Source organism: Manacus candei, unplaced genomic scaffold, assembly GCF_025592945.1.
Source record: "Manacus candei isolate 608988 ecotype Guabito, Panama unplaced genomic scaffold, ASM2559294v1 h1tg000011l, whole genome shotgun sequence".
NCBI lineage: Eukaryota > Metazoa > Chordata > Aves > Passeriformes > Pipridae > Manacus > Manacus candei.
In genome coordinates, this window is record NW_026138059.1 from 31,904,550 (window position 1) to 31,932,424 (window position 27,875).

Consider the following 27,875-nt stretch of genomic DNA (forward strand, 5'->3'; position numbering starts at 1 on the left):
TCTGCCTTTTAATAAAAAAACCATTTGAAAACCAATTCGGGACTCTAGTACCATTGCAAAATATCTATTCTAAAAAGTAAACTATATTTCCATATTTTCTATTCTAATTTCTGAACAAGCTAGATTTTTCTCAAACTACTAAGTAGTCATTTTCTTTGTTCCTGCACATATGTAAACTGTTGAACCATTTACTTTAAGCTAATAGAACTTTTTTTTATATATTTTAAATTTATTATACTTAAAAAGCTTTTGTAGAAAGATAGGATTCCATTTAAGCAGATACATTACCCTGTGCCTGAAATACATTCCAGTCAGAGTATAATTCAGCAAGTTGATGACAATGCTGGCTCCAAAAGAAAGGAGGAGACCAGATTGGACAAGAATGAGCTAACAGATTGTGCAGCCCAATTCTGTCCCTTTGAGTGTGATATATTGTTTCAAGATGCTAAAAACCCATACTTTCTCAAAGCATATCTGTTGTGCTGGTTTTCCCATTTTCACAGAATTCTCATTATTAGTACTCTCTACTCTTTTCAAAGCACGTCAGACTCAGACCATATGCCACTGAATAATGCTTATCAATTGTCTAAAATGCCCAATAGAAGAAAGATGTGCCAAACAAAGGAATCGTGAAAGTTATGAAGTCTTTTACAAAAATAATTACATATTTCACATCTGCTACAGATGTTAAGTGAAATAAAAACATCTCCTTGTTATAACTAAATGTTAATTTTTATGACACACTTTTGTGTCATAAAACCAACATCTTGTAGAAGGAAGTTGAACTTGTATAATGAGTGAAACATTTAGAAATCATTCTTGGGTACCCTCCTGATCTTTAAATGCAGAAAAAAATAACATCTTAGAAAATTATTTTTGATGAAGAGTTGGCTTATACTTCAGAACTCTCCCACACAGAACAAGATGCCTAAACCAACTCAAATAAGATTACTGAAGAAACATTTTCAAATAAGGTTGAAACAGTTGAGATATACTATTAAAACATATATTAATACTTCATAATAATACATTAAAACATAATAATATATTAAAACAATTAACACTGAAAGTCTAATCTAAATGACAGCAATGACACAAGTTACACAGACCAGATTCTTCTATTCCTGTTTTACAGCACAACATTACCTCAGAACATTAACATGGAGATAACAGGTTATTTGATTTAAAGGTCAGAGAACGAGAAGTCATCTTTTTTCTTTCCAACAATTCTTGGGATTTTTTTGTTGGTTTTGGCTTGGTTTGTTTGTTTTATTAGCAATGCAAACCAGAACTATTGGTAAAATTTAATTCACTTTCATGCATATGTCTATGCATATATCCACATAGTGTACAAACACATATACAAATCCATAAGTAGTGCACACATGTTTACACACTCACATGACTAAAATGGCAAAATCAGTATGGGTCTGATTCATTCTTTTGGAGTCAATGAATCTCCTTCATTCAAGGGCTCTTGAATTCAGTGGAAGCTAACTATTGCCTGATATGGATGCTATTCAATATTATTGTAGGTATGCTTGTGCTAGAGGATATTGGTTATTTCTAGAGGTTTCATAAAGAACAGTCTTAACAGGATGCAGATGGCAAAATGATGCACAAAGCAGAATGCAAAAATCATTGTGGTTAAAGTTAAAACTATATACATTGATACATTTTTTCTCCCTCCTTGTACTGTAAATACTAAAAATAAATAAATAAATAAACCCCCAAGTATCTGGACAGGAAATAAATTTTTAAAAGAACCCCACCAAATAAATAAGAAAACACCCTGCTTGTCTGCTGCTGAGAACTGCATTCTAACTTCAAACAATAAACCATAAATACTACTTTGTACTTTTGTTTTGGGTTAAAACAAAAAGCTGTAAAAACATTAGAGAAAAATAAATAAACTGAAAACTTGATTCTAATAAATTATGTTGTAAAAAGATTGCAACATTTTCCACCACCACAGATGTAGATGCAATTTCTGACAGAGAAGGACTTGTTCCTCTTTAGTCAGCCCCTAATGTAGAACAAGAACAGTATAACTCATCTTACTCAAGCTTACCATTATAAACTGGTGGCACTGTCTGTTTCCAAAAGCATAATCTGAGCTATCGTCCCTTTTAACAAGATAAGTTATGGGTCACAAGCTTGAACATGACAGTCCTGGCTGACAACTGCAAATTAGAATTTTAGCAAGGATATGTGTATTTAAATATCATCTAATGATTATACAAAAAAGCAAGGTAAGCATAAGGTTTTCTTTTTCCATGGGCATCTTGGCATCAATGAACAAGAAAAAGAAATGAAGAACTACTCTACTTACAGGTAAAGTCTTCTCTTTGAGATGAACTGCCCATTCACATTTCTGTCATGATGCATCTGTGCCTCATAAGTATAACCAAAACAATCTTTAGAGAGTGATGTCTAATGAAGAGTCCTTGCTACTACTGTGGGTGGCAAGGAAGGCAGCTTCTGTTGCTGCTTCTTCACTCTTTGGTGAAAAATAAACTCTGCTGCATATTGTAAGAGGGATAGAGAGCTCATTTTGGAATGAGCTCGACATGGAATAAGCATGTATTGACAATGAACCTTACAGAAAAATTAAAAGCATTTCTAAGGTTTTAAGATAGGTAACTATTCTTTCTTCTTCAAGAGACTGCCCACTTACACTCTGGTCAAACTGTGGCAGTCTCCCTTAAATCCCGAAGAGTGTCTGCATGTGCAGTTGGAAAATGTCGGAAAGAGTTTTGAAGTATCATCTACAAATCCTGGCAAGTAGGGTATTGCAACATCACTGGAAGCTTCCTTGGTCCGACTAAGGTATATATAGTACCTGAGGTACTTGGGAAGACATTTATTCACAAAAAACATGCACATCACCTGAAACTTAGTTGCATAGAATATATTAAACAAATCTAACTTTTGTAGTGCAGCAACAGGTCCAGTGGAACTGGAAAACTGATCAGTACTGGAAACAGCAATTTTCATCAAGTACTGCTCAGTATTATGAAGACCGACTGCTGTCTCAACCTTCCGAATACCTTTCAACTTTCTTAATAATACAATGGATATGAGCCAGAAACTGCACACCAGCCATCAAATTCCAGGACAGCATCCAGGAAGAACCAACCCCAAAACCTAACGGAGCTGCCTATAACATATATTTTTCAGTAGATGGATATATAACAAAATTCCTTCTCGACTATAATTCAGTTGCACCTGTTAAGACTACGGACTCCTTTGAGGGAAAGAACATCTTTTATGATTCCTCCATGATCCAGGCATGCTGTTACCTGCTTTGGTGGCAGTGGTTGAAGGCTTGTTTCTGTATGTCACTTATATATACAAATATGTATTGCAGAAGTTTCATGCAAGTTCATGTAATTTGAAATATAACTGATTGATATATTCTCTGAATTTGAAACTTGGAGCAGAGTAGCAGAGATGGAGGTGGATTTGCCTGTTATCTGAGAGCACTGTGAAAGCAGCAGTCTGGAGTTTTGTGAACTGAATTGGTCACAAGCTGCAAATGAGAGCCTGGTTTGGCACTACCACTACAAGGAGAACCTCTACAGAGAAGATGAGGGAAGCTAAGATGATGGCAAACAAAGATGATGATAAACAAAGATCCAATACTGGTAACAGCTAAGGTAACAAAGACCCAGTATCGGTCTCTGCCCTTCTCCAGTCTCTTCCCCACAAGGTCTGAATCTCTCTGATACCATCACAGAAAAGCTGCCAGGTAGGGTAACACAGAAGAAACACTTTTAATGGCTGTAAGAATCTGTGTCTACCTCAATATCAGTCCTCTAGACGTTATTATGTATGGTATTGTTTACAACATTCTAAGAAGCCTTATGAAGTCCACCCACTGGGAAGCTAATACAAACATAGCCTAACTTTAAGCCACTGTGTAGCAAAACCAATTACATCATTGAACAAAACTAATGAATGAGTTCTCAAAAATCTTATGTCAGCCAAAATTATATGGATAAGGCTGACTGAAGAAAAAGTGCCAAGGTCTGTTGTAAAGCTTGTTAACTTTGTATACACCCATGAAAAAACCTCTTACATCTCAACATACTTCACAATTAACAATTACAAATATTGTGAAAATAAAGTAATTTGTCTGTAAGTTCCTCTAAAAAACAGTGGTTGGCAAAAAAACAAATGTGAAAGATGGACATGAAAAAAATTTGTTTAAAGGCAACAACAATTTAGTTTTAACTGGTCTGTTTTTATCCCATATGGAATTGAGAAACTTGAAATATTTGGGCAAGGGATTAAGACATGGAATACCTACTATAAAGTATTTGCTAGTTCTGTTTTTCATACTTTAAAATGTTATAGCAACAGGAGAGAATTTTGTCTGTTTCACCTAGTCTAAGTCTGACCGTAATATAACTTGGAGTTAAAATTTTTAAATATAAAAAAAAATTAAATTATTATGGATAAAGAATTAGGCAGGATATACGCTATATATGTAGCACTGCTATAGTTTTGTCCTGTGCTTCAATGTCACATGAAACTCAGGCTAATCATTCTCATTTAAAATACAAAACTACAAACTAGTTCCATAATTACCTAAAGAAATGTCCACTTGAAATTGTGGGTACTTCAAACAGAATTGTGTTCTGCATAATAGTGGTAAGATATAACAACTAATCCTCTGTCTTTTACATTTACGTAATCAGAACTGAGTAACTTGGTAGGTATCTTATGCTCCAAACACTCAGCTTATTAATTCAAATACAAATCATATGCAAATGTCATTAAACTAATAAATGCAAAGTCCGCTTGTCCTTGTTGGCTCCTATTTCAAAACCTTATTCTGAAACATGAAATTCAAAGACTCTTAATAGAAAAGCCTTTTCCAGCAAGTGAAGAAGTTTCAGTTACAGTTCTTTTCAGGATAGTAGTGGCTCCCAGGACATGGGGAAACTATTCATACTAATGTAAGTCATTTAGGGAAAGCACATTGCATATTCTAATTGTAGGTGAGATTACTGCAGTAAACCAGCACAAGCTACTAGAGTACTCAACTAAATAGTAATAATTTGGATATGAAATGTTTCTGTTAGGCTCAAGAAAACACTAAATAGAGGTTATACAGCTAGAAAAGCAGCATCAGATGAGATGTGCTTTAGTACTAGTGGTTTATCATCCAAGACAGCCATTTTCTATTTTAAAATCCATCCAAAACAGGAAGGATACAGATGTTGTGCTTTATCTCTGAAAAAATCACATTTTATTTTTTTTGCAAAAAGCAAACAAACACAAACACTTAATTTAGTAACCTATACTTTTTGGCACATAAAGTTGGTATACAATTGTATAACCATTCATAAAACTGTCGATACAAAAATATTCATACAGTAATCAGTTTAAATCTTCTATTTATGATTCCTGCATTTTGCTGTGTTTTAGCCCTAAATTATCACAGAAATTCCTAGTAGAAGATTTGCTACCATTAGAAAAAGCTAATTTTCAAAATCTAGAAAATCTGAATATTAACCAAAAAAACCTGTTTTGAAGCAATGATATACTATAATCAGGACCATCAATTGAGAAGGAAACCAATAATACTGTATTCAGAGCAGGTGCCAAACTGAGTGGATCAAATATAGTATGGTATACCGTTTGAAAAATGCAGATAAAAGAGAATATTGAATAGTTATCATTTCATCATCACCCATGTTTTGTAATAGACAAAGTAATGACTTTTTGAACAAACAATACGAGAAAATGTAATTAATTATACTGTTTGAAAAAGAACAAAAACTTTGCAATATTTATGTTCTTATAAAAAAGCTATTGGCAGAAGCTTTCTTAACTTTTTTTATGTCATCAATTTATTTAATTGATATGCAAGACAAAATCATTATTAAATGATTCACTCTGCAGTATATCTATCTATATATGTATGAATATAGATGGACAGATGCATGTATATACATATATACATATATTCACACAGATATGTATGCATATACATAATGCATTTTATGAGAAGGATGATTTTTCTCCTAAAACACTGAAAGAGATTTGGTTTAAATTCCAGCTTAATATCTATATGTTACAGATGTCCAGCTGTAAACTTTAGAGAACACTAGCCCTCTTTCTTCTAGTCTTTATCTTATCTTTGTATCAGACTTATACCATGTGATATATGTTGTCTGGGACAATGGAACTAGCATTAATAAGAGATACACAGGAAAAAACAAAGATAAAAGAGTTCGTGTTCTGAAGTTCAGCTCTTGCACAGACGCTTATATAATCTTAACGGTGACACTACTTTTAATACATATGAAATTTAGCATATGCACAGCTCTTTCAGGATCTACCCTCAAACGACTCTTGTTTTAGAAAGATTTTTTTCAAACAAACATCAATAAAATAGAAGCAAAGCAGTAATAATAAAGGTAAAAAGATTCTACCTCTCTTTCATCCATCTTCAGCCACTGTTTGGGATCATCCTCAGTGGCTAGGAAAGCTATCAGATCTAAGGCAGTAAGCCTTGTCTGACGTCTGGACGACACAAAAATAAGAACAGGCTTGGCTGGAGAATGACTCCGAATTGCTGTTGAGGAAAACAGAACTCGAGAATTAGGCCCTTTAAAGACAAAAATTAAGAATTTCCCTTTACAATATGTAGATAGATGACAGACCTCTCTGAAGATGACATACAGGTATACATGTATACTTTGTCTTAGATGAGCATATACCACCTCTGAACCAAAGACCATAAAATTATGCTTAGCTGAGTCTGAGTTAAATGCCCTGACACTTCAGTGATCATTGTAAGCTAATTAAGAGAATTGGTTAGGAAAAAAACCCAACATAACACCACAAAACCCAGAGAAGCTTTCTAGACTTCAAAGCTTGTGAATTTCTCTATCTCAGTGTAATAAATACGTTAATGTTTTTTTCTACACTATTGGAGTATGTTGTCTCAGATAAAGTGCCATCAAAGTCAAAAACTTACTTTTTGCCCGACCTTTTTTTTCTGTGTTTACTAATTAGTCTGACATATTTAAACCAATTATGTTTTAGAACTTTTTAAAAAAGCATTTTCTTGCTCAGCCCATTATGGAGAAGTTTGAGGTTGCAAGCAAATTTTTATGGTCCCAGGAATAAGTATTGCCATGAAAATGCTAAAATAACCTTGACTGTATCATGTCAAACAAGTGGAGAACAGAGCCTTCAATAAATCATATTTCTACAGATTTTCTAGCATCAACAAGCACAGAAGAATGAACAGGTGTACCTAGAATTTTCAAATACTCTAAGTCACTTATAATCCATTTGTGTGTTTTCTCATATAATTCTCATTCTAGCAATTAAATTTATGTATTGTTAATTTCTGAAAACTATTTCCCACTATCCATCTCCACATATTGTTCCCCAGTTCATCAATACTACCCAGCATGTGCTCCTGCATATACACACACTATGCAGTTGTGAAATTATTGAAATAGGATAATTCATGTGTATTTATATCTCACAACTATACATGTCAATATATCTATATATTTTAAAAGCCCAACATCTAATGGATTTTTGTTGCTTTAGGAACAGGTGTGGCAGAACAGCCCAAGACAGATTTATTGTTCATTAGTGTTTTTGTACAATGCTCTTGTGGAGGTGTAAATAATCTGAGCTGTCAAGATTGGTCTCTAGTCCACAATCAATACTTTGCTTCTGTCATAAGCCTAATTAAAGCAGCTAAAAAGTCACCTCACAAATGTCACCTCACAATCAACAGCAGTTCACATTACAAAATTTATTTTGGAGGTTATTTTTAATTGATATAATAAATATTCCTTATGTAACCAAACCGAAACATGTTCAAATAAAATACGAGAGTTTTCCCTAAATCTATCCTGCTTGCCAGATTGGTTAAGAATAAAAAATTGGAAACAGAAGCATATCTGGATGCACTAGAAATTCTGAATTTTATGGTTATTGCTTTGAAACTAGAATTATAGGAGGTTAGCCTGACTTGCAACTTCTGTTCACAATTTTTTTAATGCTTACATACAGCGGTCCATATGAAAATACCTCAGCAGATTAATAATATGAATGGTTTTATTACTTTCTAAATTTCAAATATTTTTATACAAATGTTTCTTTATGGTGTCAAACACTAAGAGAAAACACATTTTATTTCCCCTTCACTAGCACTAATTTTATTCTTCTGTTTTAAATACACTACATTCTTCTGTTACATGTTGCATTTGCAGTACACTTTATGTTTCAGACAAATAGCTTTGGGCCATTAGCAGAGCAGATTCCCCCAATACATGCCAAGAGTACATACAGTAACACATGTTGCAAATGTGCTGCAAATGAACTGTGTAAAGTTTTTTTTTCTTTTACAGAAAGAAGGAAAAGGTCTAGGAACTTGTTGCTTACCCTGAAATGCAGGTTTGTTCATGCTAGCCATGCGAGGACAGTAATGCTGGCCAGGGAAGCCCTGAATGTGCACCTCCAGAGGAACAGGACGTACTGATGGTCGGAAGTTGAACAGACCCATCTACAAGAGAACATTTTTTTTTTTTTTTCAAGTTTAACATTGAATTAGCTTATAAATTGTTATTTTGTTTTTCTGCAAGACAAATATATATCTCTCTTCTAGAACTTTTTTTCATACCTGATTAATGTTTAGCCAATCAGCAAGGTCTCTGGCATTTGCTAAAGCAGTGGATAAACCAACTACTCTTACAGGCTTCTCTGTGTGCGACGAGATAAAGTTTGTTCGAGACACAATGACTTCCAATACTGGGCCTCTCTCATCCCCTAGTAAATGAAAATTGCATTGAAAAATAGAGAAAAAGAAAAGCTTCAGATGTCAAAAAGTACATTCACATTATAAATACCAAAACGCTTGTTCAAATTTAGCAACAATTCTCATTAAAAATAACAAAACGTGCTCACCCAGAAGATGGATCTCATCTATGATAAGAATGGCAACTTTCTGAACATAGCTTCTGTTCTGCCAGCTTCTGCTGACACCATCCCACTTCTCTGGGGTAGTAACGATCAGGTCAGCTTGGGCAATGGCTCTCATATCAGGAGTCACATCTCCTGTCAACTCTACAACCCTGTAATCAAGAAAGATGGTGGCTTGGCTTTGCAAAGCTTTAAAACATCTTAATGTTCAAATATTTACTCCTAAACTTAAATTCTTTAAAGAGTGAAGCGATTTTGTTTCTCATCAAATACATTTAATAGGATTTCTGAAATTAAGTAAATAAACTTGTCTCTCTGTTTCCCTAGCAAATACCATATAAATACCAAATACCATTCCTTAGCAAAACCCTATAAAAAGAAGAGAATGAATATGAGTCCCAACCCATCTATGGTTAGTTTTTCGAAATGAAGATAACGTTATATTAGTATGATACAATGTGAATCATAACATCCTGTCATATCCAGGATGAGAGCTTTCTAGAAAGCTACCAAGTTGCTGCCTGCTGTTCTGCATAGATCTCTGGTTTGAAAAACCAAGCTAAACTGCAGCGTGTATTGCATGTGTTGGTGAAGGACCATTAAGACTGGTGCAGAAATTATCCTGAGATCAGTTTTTGGGAAGATTAGCAGAGTTTTTCCAATTGCTTGCCTCATTATGTTTTCTACAAACGGCATTTATGATGATCCATCATTTTAGATGGATCCATTAGAATGAATTTTTGATATTTCAATGACACATTCTACATCCAGTTGAATAAAAAGTACACATTACACAGTAATGTGTATCTTCTGTTCGAAATTTAAGTCACAAGTAATTGTAAATTTCTAAAAGGAAATATTACCTGAAAATATTTTAACTCTTTGCTACAATAATAACAGGAATATCACTGGTAATTTCACGTACACACAGTAGCACTTCTTTCTCATGAAACTTGTGGTGTGCTTTGAGCTTAACTTAGGAAAAAAGCTATATGTAGAAAACACAAAGGCCATAAATAATGCATCCTATGGATAATAATTTTAATTCAGAAAACTATAATTTTGCAAAACCATCACCATGACTGATATGCCTCACAGATCATAAAGTAATGGCTGAACAACACCTGAGAAGATCATCAAGAAATTAAAGTAACCAAGCAATAAAATTATAATAATTTATATATGAAAGACATAGTAAGATTACTATTACACAGTCCATGCAAGTCCTGTATGTTCCTTAGATCTGAGGTTTCTAATGAAAGCTTATTTTGAGTTACGTTTTCAATTTCCAAGGATATTGTAGAGTGAAATCTCAGCTTCATATTTGTTATACTGGCAAGTAAGGAGAATGCAAATAGCTCAGTATCCCTTTCTTAGTTTTGATTTTGCTATCACTACAATGACTACTGACAGTGCTTTTTAAGTACTAGAAATTTGAAGGACAGTGTATAATCGAAACCTATATTGAAATACTCATAAGTATTCTGTAGATTTTATTCATACTTGACGGGCTGTTCTTTTGCTTCTCATTTCTCTGATTAGGTAAGGAGAAACATACTTTTTACCAAGTTTTTCTTCAATCCTAACTTTCCAGTCCTCAATTCGTTCACGGACGAGTGCTTTTAAGGGTGCAATATACACTGCCTGTGAAAGAAATGTCACAAAACCAGAAGTTAAACAAGAAACCTTTATTACAGAGTACCTACAACATATAATATTTGCTAGATTTGAACATACTCATAATCTATAAAATGAATAAGGCCTGAGTTCCTTAAATGACCTTTAACGGGATTATATTTAAAACAAGCATAATGCTTGAAAAAATGGTTTTGTTTCCTGAGACATTAATAAGCAAAAAAATTAAGATAAAGAATAATTTCTTGAAATTGAAATATTTATCATATAATTTAAAATAAAACACCACTTATATAAATAATGTCTTTTTTTCTTGCCAGGACTATAAAATCAGCAAGTTAACATTCTAGAACAGAAATAATTTGAATTTCCAGCACGCAATATCTTACCCAATTTCTAGTTATGTCATTAAATTATTAAAACATTACCAGTTAAATAAAAAAGCTGATTATTTTAAGCTAAATGTCACTTTTTTTTCTCAAAGAAACCTGCAGTGCAGAGGGGAATACTCTCACATGTACAAACAATACTTACAGATTTATGGTCAAAAATTCTGAAGCTTTTGAACATGCAGAAACTGCTCATGAAGAATTCACATACATTCTTTAAAATGTATAGCCATGTTTTCAGCTTTAATAAAACCAAAATATATATTCCTTTAAGAACTGGCTATTTTGTATGTCTCACAGATATTCTGAAAGTGTATGAGTGGTTTTTTTTACCTCACTTGGACTAACTAATTACATGAAGATATTGAAATTTCAAAGATGATGAAGGTATTTATGTACACAATTTCTGTTAACTTAAAGTTTATTCTCTCTTAAATCTTACACTCAGATACAAAGATCTTTCCCAAAGACTTTAAAGTTAAAATGTGGTTAACTAAGACAAGATAGCTAAGTCAAGAAACAGATATATATTCAAGAAACAGATATATATTCACTTTGAAAACAACTTTGAGTTGTTCGGCTTTTAGGAAATTTAAAGCACTGGGGCAAGCTGTAACAGAAAATTGGCTTGTAGGAATTAATTGCAACTTATTTGTTTAAATAAAAGAGAGACTGGGCTAGTTGTTTTCACATGGAAGGGAATTAATAAAACAGTACTACTGCTAGCAGAAGGAGATTAAAGCAGGAAATGCAGTTAAGTAAGGAAGAAAAGGAAATCCAGCATGCCTGTATGTCATGTTTGTAGATTTAACTCTAGTAGTACACTGATTAAAATAAAAAATTGAAATAAAAGTACAATGTACATAATGAAATGCCATTTTATATCCAGACAGATATAAATTGGAGACATTAAAATTCAGTTTCCCATAGTATTTTTCTAGACTTTTGTATTGCTGAAAACATGGTAATACAAAATCAGTCTAATAAACCTATTTTACAAACCTTTGATGTGGGATACTTGTTAAAAACTCTAAAGATGGCTAATTCAGCCGCAACAGTTTTTCCAGAACCTGTAGGTGCTCCAAGAAGAACATTGCAGTCTGTGTGATAAAGGGTATGAAATATCTGTGTCTGGATAGGATTGAAGTGTGTGAATTTGTACAGGACTTCATATTCTGGATGTCCCAAGGCTGTAACAGGCAAAGGCTGAAGATCTAGAAGCTCTATAACCACAAAATAATTGTAAGACAAGATATGCCATGACATAACATTGCTTACTATGAAGATAAATATATTAACCAGTAATTTAGTGCAAAACAACTTACACTGGAAAATGTTTTACTTAATATCTCATATGACACAGAGTCCATATTTTGGTAATTGTTCACTTTGATGAAGAATAATGAAAAGTTGTTTTTATAGCTCTGAAATATTTCTGCAAGTACTGTTTTAAGTACTCTGATAGCTGTGAACCAGCTATTTGCAGAGATCAATCTTTTTCTTATAGCTGTTTTCTTTTTACCTTTACTAGTTACTTGTAGTAAGTTCTAAACTCACTGTATTAGATTATATGTATGTCCAGGTCTTATGATAACAGAATGTGGAGTATTTCAAGGTCAAGGAAAAAATCTATTAAGGAAGGAAGGATTCTTTGGAGTTTCCAAGTTGATGGAGTAATACAAATCAGATGAGTACAACTAAATTTTGCATCTAATTCTTTAAACATGTAATTAAAGACATAATCTTAATAAATAAACAAACAGCTTTTCAATATATGATTCTCAATATATCTTGAGGGCATCTGCTATCCAAACAATTAGAGACTCTGGAATTTGGAAGATGATATATATAACCAGATTGGATTTGGAATTCTACCAAATTAAGGAGACTGCAGTGATTCTGCTATGCAGATGCTTGCTTTGAAGTTTGGTTTGATTTTTTTTTTTGTGGCTGGAGGTCTCCCTGTCTTTTCAGGGTGCTTCGCATTAAGGTATGATATGGGAGTCATAAAATCTACTGAGGCAATGATGCCTAATATTCTTCACATGTTTTTCACTGATACCTTATGGCTGTTTTATCATTCCCACTGAAATGGTGATTTCTTGGGCTCAGTCAAGGAGAAAGAAGCCTTTTTTTGCCTAGCAGGGCCTCTATGTACTTCATTGTTGAGTGGGAACCAGATGGGAATTGAAATCAATTACCATAAATCCTAGAGGCTCCATAACTGGTGATGTGTAAATATCTTTCTGTTTCTTCTGAATAGTAGTCAGTGATCAGTCAATTAGATAAAAAGGTTACACATGCTTTTCCAGACACTGTAGGTACAGTATAACAATAGCTAAACACTTCACAAACACATGTGAATTTATGCATGCCAAAGGACAACACCGTATGAGAAGTGAGTATTTCTGAAGGCAATCACTTCACAGACTGCTAGATGAGCCAAATGTAATTGCAGTGGAAAGGTTTTACAATGACATCAGGCCCAATGAATGTATAAAGCAATTTATGTACCCAAAAAAAAAAGAAGCAAAACACAAACATATGCTTCTGTGCCAAGTGTTAAAAAGAGGGGGAGGGGAAGGCCACGACTTGATGAGATGAAATGTGGTGTTTTGCTGTAACAGTGCTTAGTATGATAAATTTATCTTAGCAAAACCAGTAAAATATTTCCTATTTTCAAAATTTTAGCACTGTTTCTTTTGTCTTTGATGAATGCCATTTATAATACACCCCAAGATTATTTTTAACTAGTCCAGAAGAAAAGTAATGCTTACAAGCACTAAGATAAGACATACTGTAACACAGAGATTGACTTAGTTTTATATAACAGATTCTATTTTCTTATGATTTATAGAGAACCTGGAGTAACTAAAAGGCTGGTATTATGCTGAGATTAAATGAGCTGCCTTTTGTTCAGGAACTGAAAAATTTAGAGAGCTGGAGAAGAAATATCACAAAGTGAAATTCCATAAATTCTTCTCTGGCGAAGCAGAAGTAAGAGTTTTATTGCACTAACATAAGAAAAATCAATATGAGCAATATTAAGTAAAGCAAAAGGATCAAATTTGAAGTTACCTGTGTGGGGTGGATGTCTCTCGGGAAGAATCAAATGTTGAAAATTTATGATACATACAGCCTCTGCTCCTAACCATCTATCAGACACAGCTCGAATGTAATATTGAGAAGGAAGAGGTTCAAAAATTGGGATTGTGAACACCAGCAGTTGAGGTTCTTTAGTAATGACCTAGTGCAAACAGGTAGAGAATAATTACTGCACAGAAAAATCAGTAACTTGAAAAATCATAGTTTGCCTCACTTCCATAGGCATACTAACACAAACCAATAAAGTATGTGTGCACCTCCATGTGCTAAATGTTTACATCTTTACAAAATATTTCACCACTGGAAATGTGTTTTGCTTCCATGGTCTTCAAAGGACAAAAATAAGGCTGTCTCTTCATCTTTTTCTTAAACAGAAAAAAACACTGGTATCTTTCTTTTTTTCACCTGAAAATAACTGTCCCAGCAAAGAAGGAAGAAAAAAAGGGACATTAGAGATTAGAAAACATTGTTGTGGGAGTCCAAGCTTATCTAGTACCTCTGAATCTGAAAGCTTTGCTACTGATTTGAAAATCTGCTTGGGTCAAAATACTGTTTGACATTACAAATCCTTATCTCACTAACTTTATTTTTGTCTTGCTATGAGATTCTGAATAAAATCTGTTACCTGTTTCTTTTGAATGATGAAATACTCTGAATGATAAATGTGATCATTAGTAGGATCTTCTACCCAAATCCACCAGGGCTCTCCAACAGTGCCATGTACCTTTAAGAGTAGAAAAGATAGCTTTCTTTTAGTTGTAACAAGGTTCTCTAGGTTTGCTAGGTATGTTGGATATATTTCTAAATGACACAGGCTCACAAAGGAATACAGAAATACAGAAAGCGCAAAACAACATTTTGAATTAGATCAGTCTGCTTAAAGATTATGTTTCAATAAGAGTTTGCTTAAAGTAGGTATCAAGTAAATGAACATGATACAAATGCAACTGAAGGTAGTGCCTCAGCTGTTTATAAATAGACTGAACTGCCAGAGTTTCCTCTAGGCTCCTATGAATGCTTCCTCTTTATTCCTCCCTGTACTTCTGCCTTTGGATTCTGCATAGAGGATTGTCTTTTGCTATTGTCTGCTCATTTTTTGATCAAAAACATTCTCTCAGGAAACACTGGACACTGAACTGTGACATTCCTCTCTCCTCCTCTCTCCTCCTCTTTCTACTAGAAAGATACAGGAAGGGGATTCAGAAGGCTATAGATTGTAGTTGTTGCTACAGGTGAAGTGAGAAGAACATAAATAGAGCTGTCTCTTGATGATGTTCCTGCCATCTGGCAACAGTTTTTTCCATCGTAGATTTTTGTTTGCTTTGTTGTGTACCTTACTTTGCAATACCAGCCACAAATCATAGCTAGGTGGGATTCTCTTTTAAGATTTTTTTTGTTTCTTTAACAGAATAAATAACTTGTGCCAATGAACAAGTATTTTACTTAAATATCTAGGAAAATAAAGAAAAATGCATAGTACAAGTGTACAGAAGACATACTATTAAGCGAACATAGATTTCTGATGTTTCTGATGAGGACTGTGATAAATTGCAAAATCAAAAGATGAAAAAAAAAGTTGGAATTATTCCTGAACTTAATAGAAAAAAAAGACAAAGTGCATAGTTGCTTCTAAAGGCAATTATAACACTACAGGAATTTGGTATTGATTCACACAGTATGCATTATTTTCAGCATAATTTGTTCTTGTGGATGTGTCGGAAAACAGTCCGTAATGATTTTTGAAGACAAAAATATGTACAAAGAATAGAACCAAGGTGCTTTTGTCTCCTTTTTACCACAGTTGCACAATAGAGAAGCAGATGGACATTCATTTTCATTCGTTTAAATTTCACTAGCAGCTTCACTGGGACCTGAAGCAGTGAAACTGAAAGGACACAGGTTACTGCAGGTGACATTTTGAAAAACGGCAGTGAGACTATTATTTCATCAGGGTTTAGGAGAATTGAAGACAAGAAAGAAGATTTAAGGAAGGTGATTAAGTTCAAAGCTCAGAAATTTTATTATTAACTGTAATAGCACTCTAATTTTGGAGAGTCCCGTGGAAAAACTGTAGGGCAATCTGGGCACAGGTAACGCAACATTCTCTCCAGTAATGATTCTCGAGAACTCTGGGGAGCTCTTAAGAACTGACACATACCAATATTTGGGACAACCATCACCCTAAAAACTGCATGTCTAATATATGACTTGGCTAATTAATACCAGTTGAATTATTCTGTATTTCTGCTGGACTACACCTGACTGCAGTAAGGCTTAATTGCTCTGCCTGGGCATGTTTATAGTCCTTTGCTCCTAACAAAAGAATAAAAATTTTTCACTGGATATGCCTTGCTCACATGCATTTACTGAACTTAAGGGCTTCCAGCACTGAAAACTAAAGCCATTAAAGATCAAGATGATGTCATATCTCATGACTACCAAAACATATCTTTTTTCATTTGTAACAACAAGTGCAAAATTTGTGATGAGATCATTCTAGAACTAAGTATTCAGATAAAGGAACAAACTTAAAACCATGAAATGTTAGCCAAGCAGGGTATTTCAGTCAAGTATGGTATTTAATTTTTTAATATTCTGCATTTATTTGATTACTCCAATTTTTTGAATGGAACTTTTTAGCAACTAGCTTTTGTACCAATTACAGCTATACCTATAAGTTTCTATAGATATCATCTGAAAAGCTTGCTAAAATACTGTGTGATGATGGAAAAGCAGTTTCAGAGTGTCAAATTTAAGACAGTTATTAATTTTCTGAGACTATTAAATTTAACAGCTTTATTTATTTACTGTGATAGAAGTTTCATTTACTAAAGAAACAAGAAAATCAACAGCTGTGTTACAAAAATAAAAAAGTGAAAAAAAGTTTTCCAAGTTTTTATGAGTACCAATATACAAATTCACATAAAAACAGCTCCTTAAGTTGAATTGATAAAACAATCATGATGTTTCCAAAGCAACCGTCAGAAAAACTGTGTAAAGGGATTATAGCAGAAAATAGACTTTTGACAAAATTTTACTATAACTTTAGAAGTTCAGAGTCAAAATAACAGTATTATTCTGTGTGGACCCCTTTTCAACTTGTAAAAATACAGAGGAACCTGGATTTTGTAGAAAAATCTAAAAAGGGATTGAGAAATTACCTTTTATTAAGATAAAGTTTAATATGAAGAACAGTAATTTTTTTTGTATTTAACAGATTACAGGTAAAGTGGATGAAAAACTGAATAATAAAAATTTGTTTCAATCCTAAAAAGTAATGACTTTTTTGCCTTCTGAAGTACTGTATATAAAAAAGGAAGCAAAAAATATGCCATGTTATAATTCATGGTAGGAATTCACTCAAATATTTCTGTAATAACTTCAGGCAGCCAAACAACATCAAACGTTCTATATTTTCATTGTTAATCTCCCATTTCTAAGACAATTTAGTGAAACTTCCAAAATAAAAAAAAATAAAATTTAGGTCAGGAAAATAAAATTCTAAAATAATTTAAATGTTTGTGGAATAATTCTAATTTACTTGTGATTAAGGTAAATTTGTAATATAAGAAATTTTAAAATTAATTTTTAATCAAAGAACAGACACAATATCCACATTTCAAAATAATTTATCTTAAGTGTAAATCTCATAAGCATAAAAGAAGAAAAATATGTTTACTCATTGAGATATCTTTTTTCTGTAGAAAGTTTCAGAAGATTTTTTTTTCTGTAGAAGTTTCTGAAGTACCAGCAACAATACAATGCCCCCATGTGGACACATATATTTAATTTAGATTCATGTTAAATCTATTTCTAATGAATAGCTTCTGAATCAAAGGGTAGATCTAAATCTGCAACTAGTACAACTCCTTTTTTATAACTTTGCACCATAAAATACAGATGAATATAACTCCAAATACCTCTCAACTTTTGTGTCAGACAAGTCCCCAACAGAAAAAAAGGCACGGATTTGTGAAAGTACATTTGTAAAGCCATAAAGAGCAGCAGAACTTGGCATACATGAACTGCATTTCAAGGCTTTATTTGAATGTGTTTGCCATTCATTCATAGTTCAGAGACTCACTCGTGTCTCCCTTTTCCTTCCTTCTCCTTTTTGGGCATAAAACTAATCTGTGTGTGGCTACTGGTAATATTCAGCATAAGCATTTGCCTCAACATGTTATAAACAGCCCAATCCTGTAAGAATTAACAGAAATAAAAAGATGATCTTTGCCTGCCTTCTTCTACAAAAGCCATAAAGGCCATTCAATTCCTATTATCAAACTTGCTCTTTAGCTAAAATAAATATCTTTTTTCTTATCCAAACAGCTATGGACTAGCTGTAACCATCTCATTTACTGAAGCTAAATTAATGCTTCCTGTCCTTCCTCCTCCTCCTCCTCCTCCTCTTTTTTTTACCTGGTCATTCCACGTGAAGTCGGGAGCGATGTTCAGCCGAACTCGGAGCACTGTGCGGGTAATTGGCTGAATTGTTGCTTCCATTATGATGGAGGGTATTTGATGGACACACTGTTTTACCTTTAACCCAATCTTCACATGATGCAGCATATGACCTGCCAAGAAAACATTAGGTGTAACAAATTTGCATTTCCAGGAAAAAGAATACAACTCTGACTTTCAAATAGGCTTTTAGAGAGAAGTATTATTGCTTGCTTGTTTTGCTCTTAGGTGCGTAAATGTCTGACTCTCTTGACCTGGCATGTCTGAATGTTTTGTAATACTTAACTTGAATTAGCAATTTAGTGCCTAGAAAAATCAGTATTAACCCCCCTGCTGGCTATAACTAAGGGGTTAAAATAACTATTAAGACTTCACACTGAAAACATATGTCAAGCTACTTCTCTCTCCATTACTGACTTTTTGACCAGGTTGTTACCAAGCCATATAGGTCTTTTTTAAAGCACGAATACTGACTTCTTACTTAATGAAGGGCACACAGTTGAACTTCTACAATGCCTGTGTAGTGATTCAAGGCAGACGGAATGCTTCATAAAACTGAATAAAGGTAGTTAATAGGTTAAAAATGCACATGAGCAAACATCTCACAGCAGCTGATATATTTTTCCAAATATATCAGTATGTAACCAAGACAAAGGAAAAACTAAATGTTGCAATGTTTTTTCATTTTCTATCCCCATCATGGTAACTACGGTAATAAAGAGATTATATTAATTAAGAAAAATGTACTACTTGAATTTTACAGTTCAAATCTCTGTTCCCTTGCTCTCCATTTTAAATATAAAACAAAGCATGTAGCAGTGATTTGTTTCCTGAAAAATACTGCACCTTCCAGCTTATTTAGGGAAAGACGCTTAATTTTTTACATTTTTCACTGATATTGCTTATGCAATTATCTGGAGCATATTTTAGATTTTAATTGTGATGGTCATAAGTACTTCCTGTTAAAAGCTACCTTATCAATGGCTACTACTATTTTCTGTTATGTGGTTCCTTAACCACACTTACCCATGTGCACACTTACCAAATTCAAAAAAAAAAAAAGGGAGAAGAAGTCCTATTATTTGTGTTATGTGCAAGGTGAAAAGGTTATACAACCTTTTTCTTGCAAAGAAAATAATAATTTAGGGGCATAGCATCTTGCAATTGCTATTTTTTTTCTATTGATCCTGACTTTAACTTTTCAGTTTTTCTTATTTAAAAAACTGGCAGATACTGCTTCGCACAGGTGTTTATACTCTGAAGAAATGAATGGTGATCTTGCTTAAGAAACAAATCCTTAATACAACAGTTTTAACAGTTATTTAATCAGTTTAATTTCCAGTTCGTAAAACTCCAGCAGGTTATTAAAATATATCAATATGATAGCATTTTCGCACATGGACTAGCATTTGCAATTAGAGGTAAAAGTTCAGAAATCAGGTTAAATAAAGGCAGATGACAAATATGCAAAGATATGACTCAATAAACCCATGCAGGCAAGTACACTTTTTCATGCCAAAAATCACTTTCTTTATCATGATGTGTGAGGTGAACCACGCTTGTACAGGACAGCACTGAGGTTTCTTTTACACTTACTTGCTAGGGGAAAATAAGGCTCCCCTCCCAACTTCTACAAAATATTATAAAACTCTCTTCCCCTAGCTGCCTCCCCCCACCCCTTTTTCTTTAAAATAGTCACATTATGAGAAACCATCAATGGTATTTAAGAAATATTAAAACCTTCTGAAGAAAAGCTGACTATTCAAGAAAATAGGCATGTTTAAAAAAAAGGATAAATTTTGCTTATTTACAATGATTGTCATCTGTATTTTGAAAAAAAAAAAAAAAGACTTTATCTCAGATAAACACAGTGATTTCCTGGCTTTCTGGAAACTCCATGGTTACACTGCAATAGCACATAAACTGGTGTTGACCAATTCATGGTACACTGGAAAACTGGATCTGTGCACACAACATGCTTTTTGCTCACTGGGAGGGCTGGCACCCATCTGATACTTTTATCTCCCGCTAAGCCATGGACTGAGTTAGCCAGCTCCTGTCTTTGTTATTCTATCTCCAAGGTCACAAAAACATTATAAAAGGAAAAAACACAAAGACTGAAACTAGTCCTATGGAATCAGAAAACAAGGCAGCACCTGGAAGTTGTACCTTTTCTCATTTCAACATGGTCTTGAATTAAAAATAAAAATAAGGTGTCTGCCAGGTAAGCACTTCCTTCACATCCCTCAGACAGAGAGGCTAGACAGGAGGAAGTGTGCCAAGTATCTAGACTTCACAGAGATGCACAGATCAACTTGCTTTGATATTTATAAGGCTGAAGAACAAGAAATATCATTACATATAATCATCAATGACCTATTTTCACAGTCAATTCCCAAGTCTCATCTACTTTCTGACTAAGTTACTATAAAACAAAACTAGACAAACTGGAGGTATATATAGATACATTTTCATCTGGTCAATACTAGTTCTACTACACTGGAGGAAGCAAAACTGGTTTTGCATTTTAACACAAAATTTCTTTCTTCTTCAAGAGTGGATATGGGGAGAAAGACTCATTAAAAAAAAAGATGAGAAAAGAGAAGAGAAGATTTGAGAAGAGAAGATTTGAGAAGATTTGAGAAGAGAAGAGAAGATTTGAGAAGATTTGAGAAGAGAAGAGAAGAGAAGAGAAGAGAAGATTTGAGAAGAGAAGAGAAGAGAAGATTTGAGAAGATTTGAGAAGATTTGAGAAGATTTGAGAAGATTTGAGAAGATTTGAGAAGATTTGAGAAGATTTGAGAAGAGAAGAGAAGAGAAGAGAAGAGAAGAGAAGATTTGAGAAGAGAAGAGAAGGAAAAGAAAAGAAAGAGAAGAAAAGAAAAGAAAAGAAAGAGAAGAAAAGAAAAGAAAGAGAAGAAAAGAAAAGAAAAGAAAAGAAAAGAAAAGAAAAGAAAAGAAAAGAAAAGAAAAGAAAAGAAAAGAAAAGAAAAGAAAAGAAAAGAAAAGAAAAGAAAAGAAAAGAAAAGAAAAGAAAAGAAAAGAAAAGAAAAGAAAAGAAAAGAAAAGAAAAAGAAAAGACCCACTAATACAATTAATGAAAAAGAATACTAAGTGCTAAAAGACTTTACAAATGCGCAACAAATTAATACATGTAAATTAAGAAGTGCTAGAATGCTTCTGAATAAAAAAGTATGATAATACTAGCGCTTCAAATAAAATGCTATGTTTTTAATACATTTAAAATTACTGTATATTAAAATGCACAGTTGCCATAGTCTTTTGGTTTAATTTATTTATAAATAAAGACATAGCCTCTAATTCTGCAAACTTTCACATATTTATTTAACTTTTTTCCAGCCTAAATTAGGCACATAACAAAGCCTCCTAAGCTAGGAATGTAGTTCTCTTGCAAATGAGAGAAATATTAAGTCAGAGGTGACAACTTCTAGGCAGTGAGTATAAATAGTATTTTTATTCTAAAATTAGATTTTTCAAAAAATGTTTGTTTCTTACAGTTTGGCAATAACAGGTGCAAAAAAAAGTCCAAATAAGAAGAAATACACTAAGGAAAAAGAAATACACTACAAGTGAGGGTTTTTTTCAACTTCAACCAGCTGGTGGGTAGTTTATGCACAACAGTTTATATACACTTACTAGAAATTGCCACTATGTCTATCAGTAGGCTTGTGGATGTTCTCATTACTGAACTGTAAAATCCTTTAAAAAATTCCATTAAAGTTTTGCTGCAGTGACACCAGTGACAATGAATTCTCCATGAATGATGAAAATTAATGCCTTCTGAAGAAGGCCATTTACTGACAGCATACCTGGATATAATAGCCTGTTTTTATTCTTTTTCACATTAATAGTATTTCCACTAAAAAAAACAGGCCACATTGTGCCAACTGGCAAAAGTAAACAGAATGCTTTTTATAGTAGTGCATTATGTAATGTGGGTAAAAAGGGAAGCACAGCTCAACATAAATATATACACATATATGTAAATACTTATCAACATATATCTCCATTCCATCTGTGTTATGTGATTACCAGGACATAGGTTAGCCTTATCCTCAGAGCTGTGCCATACTACAAGCTGAGGAGATGGAAAAAATCCTTCCTTATTGAACATAATACCATACTGATGTATGGCACATGGCTACATGGCTTCCAGACCAGAGTGGGCAGATTAATGAATGGCTCAGACTTAGTTCTAACTTGCCCACTGGTTTCTAACAGTTTAAGCAGATCAGCCTTGCTGATTTCTCACCTATTTCATCTTTTCTCATGTCCTTCATCTTGTCTATAGTGAGATTCTTCTCTTCCAACTTGGACAGGACTGACGGTGGTAACACTGAGAACTGCCTCAAAGGGCTGACCCAGCCCCACAGCCGCTTGTCAATAACTTTGCTGAGATTCAGTAGTCGATATGTCATCGCAGGCCAACGTTTCCTAAGGGCAATCTCAAAAAGAGCTCGAACAATACGAGCTGCATTCTGGAAAGTGAAAAAAAAAAAAAAGCAAAACCGTTGTAATTCTCCCAAGTATTCTTTGTAAAATGAAAAGGATCCCATAGACTCATCTTTGACAAACTGTAACAATAGTTTTTCTTTCCAAACTTCTTTCAAACATGTTTGAAAACTATTTTTTTCCATCACTGTCTAGTGGCAGAACTACCTCATGATTGCCTTTAGAAATTACAAAAAGAAACATCAGCAACCAATTAAAGTTGTAGTGTCAGGTCTGCCAGAGAATTTTGATCATGGTTATGCCAACATTATGGAGTTTTCAATTTATTGCATCTCGATCGCTTTTGAAACAAATTCATTTACTGTACCCCCTATATAATATTATACACCTGCAAACTCACTTTATATGGAAACTCAACTTCTAGAGTTTTTTCAGTTATACTTCCATAACAGCATCCCATTTCACACTGAATTTCACACAATTTGCACAGAAGCTTGACAGTAGTGACTTTTAAAAAAAAAAAGTTACCATGTTCTGAGACTATTGTATAATTAAACTGTATTAATCTGCTTTGGGCTTGGAAAACTAATTATTAACATAAGTTTGAATGAGGTCAGTCTTATCCTGAAAACCTAAATTATGATATTCCTTTCATAAACTTTTCAAGCTGTATTATGAAGCTGTGTGGTTTTTTTCTTCCCCTATCGGTACTATGTCTGGACTAGGAATTATGTTCTTGATTCATTGAATAGAATCATTCCCTGCTGGCTCTGCTAAGCCAACAGGAATAAAAAGTAGAAAATTATTTGGTCGTGATAGGAAGCATATGTTACTAAAGAAGCACATTCCTCTTAGAAAGAATGAATAATTTTCTTAATAGTCACTATCCAAGTAAAAAAAATTCACAATTTGTAGCACTGGTTCCACAAATACAATTTACGAAGATCTGAGAAGACCATGTTGTCTCACTAAAAATTCTATAAATGAAACAGACAAATAAAAGCAACTGCCTTGAAATCAAAGACTAAAATAATGATACTGAAAATCATTTTGTTGTGCAAGTACCACAATTTTTATGACGTGCATAAAATAATTTTCTCATTTATACCTGTACAGTGCTACAAAATGCAAACATTTCTGAAGAAGATTATGTTAATACGAAAATGTTGCTGAAGAACATGTATAATTTTGAATATTTAGATCTCATCTTTAGCAACAACTAAATGCAATTTTTTCAACTAATTCTTTCCCAAGCAGTTTTGTAAGGATGAGACAAAAATGATTCCGTGAAACTTGTTGCTGTCTGTTAAAACAAAAAAAAAAATAAAGAGAGACAGACATAGGATGGGCTAAAAGGTCAAACTTTATAATCAATTTTATTATTGTCGCACATCTTGGATTGTCTATGAGCATTTTGTGACTTTGAATTCTCAGGGATCCAGAATTCTAAACTTTCAAGGAACACCCCTTTCTTTCTAAGATGGTCTCCTGTCGTGTAAGCAAGCAGCTCATCTTATGGCATCTAATTAGACCTCTGTGTCATGTCCTCTTGTGTACATGTCCATGCAGTAACTAAATGTGCTGTGTAACAATCAATTATTCAGGTGTCAAATCGGGCCAACAAACAAATGTATAGACTGGTATGTAAATCTGCATGATTACATCTAGCAACAAAACTATAATAGCATATCTTTCTTGTCTAAACCAAGGTATGTGAATCAAACACAAATCATGTTTTCCAGAACAAAGTATAAATGTAGCCAAAACATAAAAATAGATTACAACAGTTTTTCACATTTAGAAGAATACACACGAAGTCGAGAACATAATTTTTGTGCAATCACAGTTAGAGCTACTAAATATAATAAGAGGTAATACAAACAAAAAGAACATTCATAATTAACAAAAAAATGCCCTAGTCTCCTAAGGTAGCTTTTTGCAAAACTTTTCTACTTAAGTATTATACTACACATGCTCTGATTTTCACATAAACTTGCATAAAAATGCACAAAAAGATTCAGACCAGGGCCTACTTATATAATTGCAAATGTTAGGGAGAATAAAAACAGTAGAAGACAGCAACAGATATGTAAAAAATACTATTTTTACCTGTGCAACATATGCAGAATCTGAAATAAGTGAGAAGCTGTCCATCTCCCCTCTGCTAATGTATGTTTGAAGGAGGATATTAATTTTTCCATAATTGTTTTCCACACCTCCTGGAGCAGGAAGTTCACAGAAATCATTCAGTAAGGTATCTAGCTCTTCTATTTCTTCTTCTCTTACCTAAAACACAATTATACATTATGAAGAGGCTGAAGCAATTTGATAAAAATTTTTACGCTGAAATCAAATTTGCCTTATAATCATTACATTACTTTTAAATGGAATCTCTAGTTTTAAGAAAGAAAAAAAAGAAGAAAAAAATCAGCAAACCCACATCTTCCACAATGTAGCTAATAGGCCATAATTGAAACTATCTTAATAGGGACACAATTACATTTTGTTATTCATCACCATCTATTAAGGTTGCCATTGACATACAAAAATTTGATATGCCACAAAAATTGAATCTTCTGACCTTACCATCCTTCATCTGATGAGATTTCATTTTTTATTTGACCAGAGTAAAACCTCTGTCCATCTAGATTAGGGCAATCTTGAATTAACATTAAATGTACTCATTATAGTTACATAGTTAGCATGTGGCATAATAAATTTTTAAACTCAAAACTGTGAAGTACTATGATTCATCATATCAGAATTTTCACTGTTAATAAGATTAAGTCTTAATATGAGTAAAGAAATATTATTATCTATGGTTTGAATAATGCATAACATATCACATTCTAACTGATGACCCTTACATGGCAAAACTAGCATAAATCTACATATTCTTTGATTTACTGATAGTCTGTTAGTGTGAAACTTATTTAAAGAGGGTAAATGTTTGGTCCCTGCAGGGAATCATCTGAAAGTAATTTTCATCTGGACCTGACTACCTGACATACAAAAGACCCTAAGACAATTGGGTTAAAATCCCCAACTATCCAGTCACTTGTCCCATGGGAAAGAAAGAGGTGAAGTACAAAAACATCATAGATGATTCCAGTGTCAGGGGAATACTATGCTCAGCTTATAACAGCATTTTTGATAATTTTTTTCTACTCTTGCATTGCACAGTACAGGTCAAATCCGGATCTGTATTTCAGCTACTGGTGAGTTACCTATCTCAAAATGCAGAATTTTTAAAGGCAGTATGGAGACATGACTAATATTACCAAAAGGCACAATTTGTATCACACAGAGGGGGAAATCCTGAGTAATTCTTATGAAAACCAGTTACTAGTTTTTAAACATTCAGAGATGCACAGCAAATGTATCACAAAAATCTGGAAATGATGGTGCACTGATACCATACCATCCAAATCTGAGAAAGCAAACTGGAAAAACTATGTTTTAGTCAAAAAGCATCACTACTAACTTTATTACAAATATAGAAACACAACACATCATATTTTCCATATGCTTTTCTTTTAAATATTAAATTACGCTAAATTTAGACATAGCAAAGCAATATCACTATCATAAAAAAAAGCCCTTCTAACTTGGAAAACGTTCCACATATGATTGTGAAAACTCACTGCTTATTATCTTCTATAATAGAAGAGATTAAAGCAAAATAGAATTTCTCCATTAGATAAAGAGATGGTAATACTCAGACAATGTGTGCAAATATGTAAATATGTAGATGGTGAGGGATTCACACTGCCAGTTCGCAGAGCCGGGTGAATGAGAGCCAACTCTGATCTGAAAGTTGTATAATTGTGGTAAAATGGCAAAGAGCCCAAGCTAACAAACCCTGTGGAGTCTGGCTTGTACCTCTATGAGATGGGAGCATGGGCAAACGAGCTCATGCCAGTTTGGAACATATTGCCTTGTGTTCTACCCACAAAAAGGAGGTAAAAAGGGAGGTTGGAATTGAAAACTGAGTATGATAGCACAGTAATCTTCTAGCCTGCACAAAATCTGTTATGACAACTTTCTAGATTTCAAATTTGAATTTAATTTATAAGAATTTATCATTCTGCCAATCTAATATTGTTCTCTGCATGAAATATATCACAAAGTTAACTTCACTGAGTCCTGCCTCATTCCTGATAAAGCAAATTGTTCAGGAAGACATCTAACAATGCTTTAAACTTCAAACAGAAAAACTATCTCATCTCTGGGCACACTATTCCAATGGACACTTAGCTTCATCTGTTAATACTGAGGAGCTGAGAAGTTCTTAAAAGCATTGGAAAAAAATTCTCAAAGATCCATAGTTAGTTATTAAATGTGCACTATCATTCAGACTGAGCTACATATAACTTTGAGTTAGAGCATATTATGCCTTCTTAGAAAACATTTTATAATTGTGCTTAATATTTAACAAAATTTGAGTCTGTAGACAATATTTATGGAGTAAGTACTACAGAAGTGTCAAGTTCCAAGACATTCTTTAACTTTACCTTTATCTGTTCGAATTCTTCAGCTTTTGATACTATAGCAAGAATATCACCTTCTGTTTTATGAGCATCAAACAATTCATTGAAAGTCTATTAAAAATAAAAAGAATTGATTTAATACTGAAAATAAAAATATACATACAGCACAAAACAAAGAAACATTAACAAAAATTTAAAAAGGCATATAAAGTTAAAATTTAAGTTACTGGAAGACCTGAATGATGCAATTTCAACAGGAACAATGTTGAATTGCTGAAAGAATGACTTTTCAGCAGTTTCAGAAAAACAGTCCCTAGAAACTTGGCCACCCCAAAATCAAGAGACATGCAATGTGGCCACT

General features: G+C 33.4%; 1 protein-coding gene across 3 annotated transcripts in view; it reads right to left on the reverse strand.

Annotated features, from left to right (window-relative positions):
* ASCC3 (activating signal cointegrator 1 complex subunit 3) overlaps positions 1-27,875 on the reverse strand; it is a 264,382-nt gene that overhangs the window by 59,263 nt on the left and 177,244 nt on the right. For all 3 annotated transcript variants that reach the window (XM_051778158.1, XM_051778157.1, XM_051778159.1), the window contains exons 19-30: positions 27,539-27,625; positions 25,134-25,310; positions 22,825-23,050; positions 18,510-18,664; positions 14,716-14,814; positions 14,064-14,232; positions 11,988-12,208; positions 10,520-10,605; positions 8,947-9,113; positions 8,663-8,808; positions 8,425-8,545; positions 6,447-6,589 (exon numbers count right to left, since the gene is read on the reverse strand). In XM_051778158.1, coding sequence (XP_051634118.1) covers positions 6,447-6,589; positions 8,425-8,545; positions 8,663-8,808; positions 8,947-9,113; positions 10,520-10,605; positions 11,988-12,208; positions 14,064-14,232; positions 14,716-14,814; positions 18,510-18,664; positions 22,825-23,050; positions 25,134-25,310; positions 27,539-27,625 — 1,797 coding nt within the window. The remainder of the gene's footprint in view (positions 1-6,446; positions 6,590-8,424; positions 8,546-8,662; positions 8,809-8,946; positions 9,114-10,519; positions 10,606-11,987; positions 12,209-14,063; positions 14,233-14,715; positions 14,815-18,509; positions 18,665-22,824; positions 23,051-25,133; positions 25,311-27,538; positions 27,626-27,875) is intronic.